The sequence below is a fragment of the Apis dorsata genome, unplaced genomic scaffold, assembly GCF_000469605.1.
Source record: "Apis dorsata unplaced genomic scaffold, Apis dorsata 1.3 scaffold_28, whole genome shotgun sequence".
NCBI lineage: Eukaryota > Metazoa > Arthropoda > Insecta > Hymenoptera > Apidae > Apis > Apis dorsata.
Genome location: NW_006263330.1, coordinates 183,200 through 185,676, shown reverse-complemented (window position 1 = coordinate 185,676; position 2,477 = coordinate 183,200). Strand labels below are relative to the sequence as shown.

At 45.4% G+C, this 2,477-nt stretch overlaps 1 protein-coding gene across 1 annotated transcript in view; it reads left to right on the top strand.

The window, feature by feature from the left end:
• Positions 1-1,591: 1,591 nt before the first annotated feature.
• LOC102678329 overlaps positions 1,592-2,477 on the top strand; it is a 2,600-nt gene continuing 1,714 nt past the window's right edge. Inside the window, exon 1 of the mRNA XM_006608009.2 lies at positions 1,592-1,944. Within this exon, the coding sequence (XP_006608072.1) occupies positions 1,732-1,944 (213 nt within the window). The 5' untranslated portion in view covers positions 1,592-1,731. The remainder of the gene's footprint in view (positions 1,945-2,477) is intronic.

Here is a 2,477-nt window from a genome sequence, read left to right as displayed (position 1 = left end):
ACCCCACCGACCGACCGACCGACCGACCGACCGACCGACCACTCCACTCTCTCACCGTGAATTTCTCCTATCCGGCGTTAAGAAGTTCTCTTTTGCTCCCCGTCCAAACATTTTCCCTCCTCGTTTTCCCTATCGATCGTTTTTTTTCCTTTCAAATTTACATTCATTCCCGGTGTTGTAGTTGGATTTCGACGGATAAATAAATAAAAAAGAAAGAGAGAGGGAGAACCGTCAACCACGTAGAATCAACGACGGGAACCACGGGATATAGAGAATAGAACGAGAAAAAGCTCGTGCTTATCGAGCAAATTTGATCAATCGGCAATTTCATTCGGGTTCTATTCTATTCGAGGAGAGGGGGACGATATTTGACACGATCCCGTCTCTCGATTTCTTTTTTATCGAGCGAGCATAACGGGGCTATAAAGCGGGGCGCTCGGAATGTTAAAAGTTGATTTATTAACCTTTGATTTATACCCTTATCGATCGGGAACGAATGCATTNTGGCAAGATAGCTCGCCGTCGCGCGTCGTGATCGACCTTTTCATCCCCCCCTCCCCCCAATTCTTTTCTCGTCCCCCTCCTGTTTCCCTTTTTCCTCTCCTCCCACACAACAATCACACCGTTTACGCGCCCATATTTCTCGTAGGGGTCGGTCTGTCCGCCTGTTAATAAGCGTAACGCGATAAAAAAGTGACGTATACCTGTTTGACCCACGATATTTTCGAAGAGTCGTCTCGAAAGTCGCGTTGAAAGTTGAAAGGAAGCACGGATCCCCCACCCTGTGAAAAGGAGCGTAGGCGCATAAACATGAAGGACGTGTCGGATGCAAATTTCACGAGTTTTTCCAACGGCGTTGACGAATAAGGCGACGAAAAAAAATGTTGCTCTCGAAACTGAACGCTTGGTCGAGCAACCGAGGTTTACTTTCCCCTTTGTTATCGAGCAAAGTGAACGAGGGAGGGGGGATACTTGAGAGGTCTCCTCCTATGCGTAACGTTGTCCTCCTTCTTTCATCCGCGAAGATCGAAGATTTCCTTCTCGAATTTTAGAAGAATTTTTCTTTTTTTTTTTTCGTATTAAAATATCAAATTTCGCGTGAAAAATTTGCGACGAGATCGTGCCCCGCGAAGTTGGAGGTAATCGTTGGAGAGTATCGAGAGTGAATGTTCGAGGATGGGAACGATCATGAAGTTTCTGTTTGTACGTTGGTCAAAATTCGTGCGACATGTACTAAAGAGAAAAGCCATCCACGTTCAAGAGTTTCTAACCACTTTCGGTGACTAGCCAAGGAAAATTCTTCGATGGTGTACAAAGAGGACGTGACACTGCCCCTGTTACCCTGTCAAACTCTCCTGCATAAATTCGTAACATCGTAATGTTTCGAGGTTATGTCGATGATGCAAAGTGAACGCGCGTGAACCTTCGAAAAATTTCGAAAAAAATTCGTAGATAACGTTCGACAAAAAAGGAAAAATCGTACAGATAAAGAGATCGTGTTAAGTCGTCCGAGTTTTTAAAGAGTTCACCCCCCCCGTGCCGACCTGAGACCTCCAACTTTATATATATACATACATACATACATACACACACACACATATATATACACAAAGAAAAAAAAAATCCCCTTTCGAATTCCAATATTCTCGTCGGTTTGATATTTCATCCCGATGAAGTATCGGAAGGAACAGGAAATATCTTCGACCGAGAATTGAGAGAGGGTGAGGAATAATGAAGAGAGGGACGAAGTGTGTCGCGCAGACCATCAACTTGTCCAATCCGGAAACATGCATAAGACCGAAGAGGATTCAGAAGCTCGTTTCAGCGGACACGATGCAACCCTGTCCGACGATGACCGGCCCAGCGTCGTCTTATTGGACGCCCAAACCGGTGGCCATTAGAATCTGCACGAGGAAGGATATGCAAAGAACTTGCCCGCCCAAGGTGACCACCTCCTTCAAACCTCGACAATACATACGTCCTTATATATATATATATAAAAAAGATCCCAGCTAAAGGAAAAATTTAATCCAACGTTACGCTCAACCGCTTCTATAATTTATAATTATATTTTATAATTATACTCATTTATAATTTCTTGTTCGAGATATAAACGCGTTATAAAGTAACTTTATTTTCTCGTTATCCTCGTTATCTCAAGCCGCGTCTGTATCGGTTACTCGATCGAGTCGTTACGTTTACCTGGAAATTAGGATGACGGTTCGATGCGCGTGTACACACAGCTATGGCGGAGGATGAGTATCCGACGGAGAGGGAGGGGGGCACGCCACTTACGTGACGACCCGTGACGTGAGTCGAGCGCCCATAGTCGCGTTTAACTGCAGAGAGCGCTCTCGTCGAGGCCGGAGAGCCCGGTATTCTCGAGGGTTTCGTAAACGCGACGAATCCTCCTTTTACACGAGCTTATTTCGTACCTTCCCTCTTCCTTCCTCCAACGGCTCAGCACTGCTTGTGTT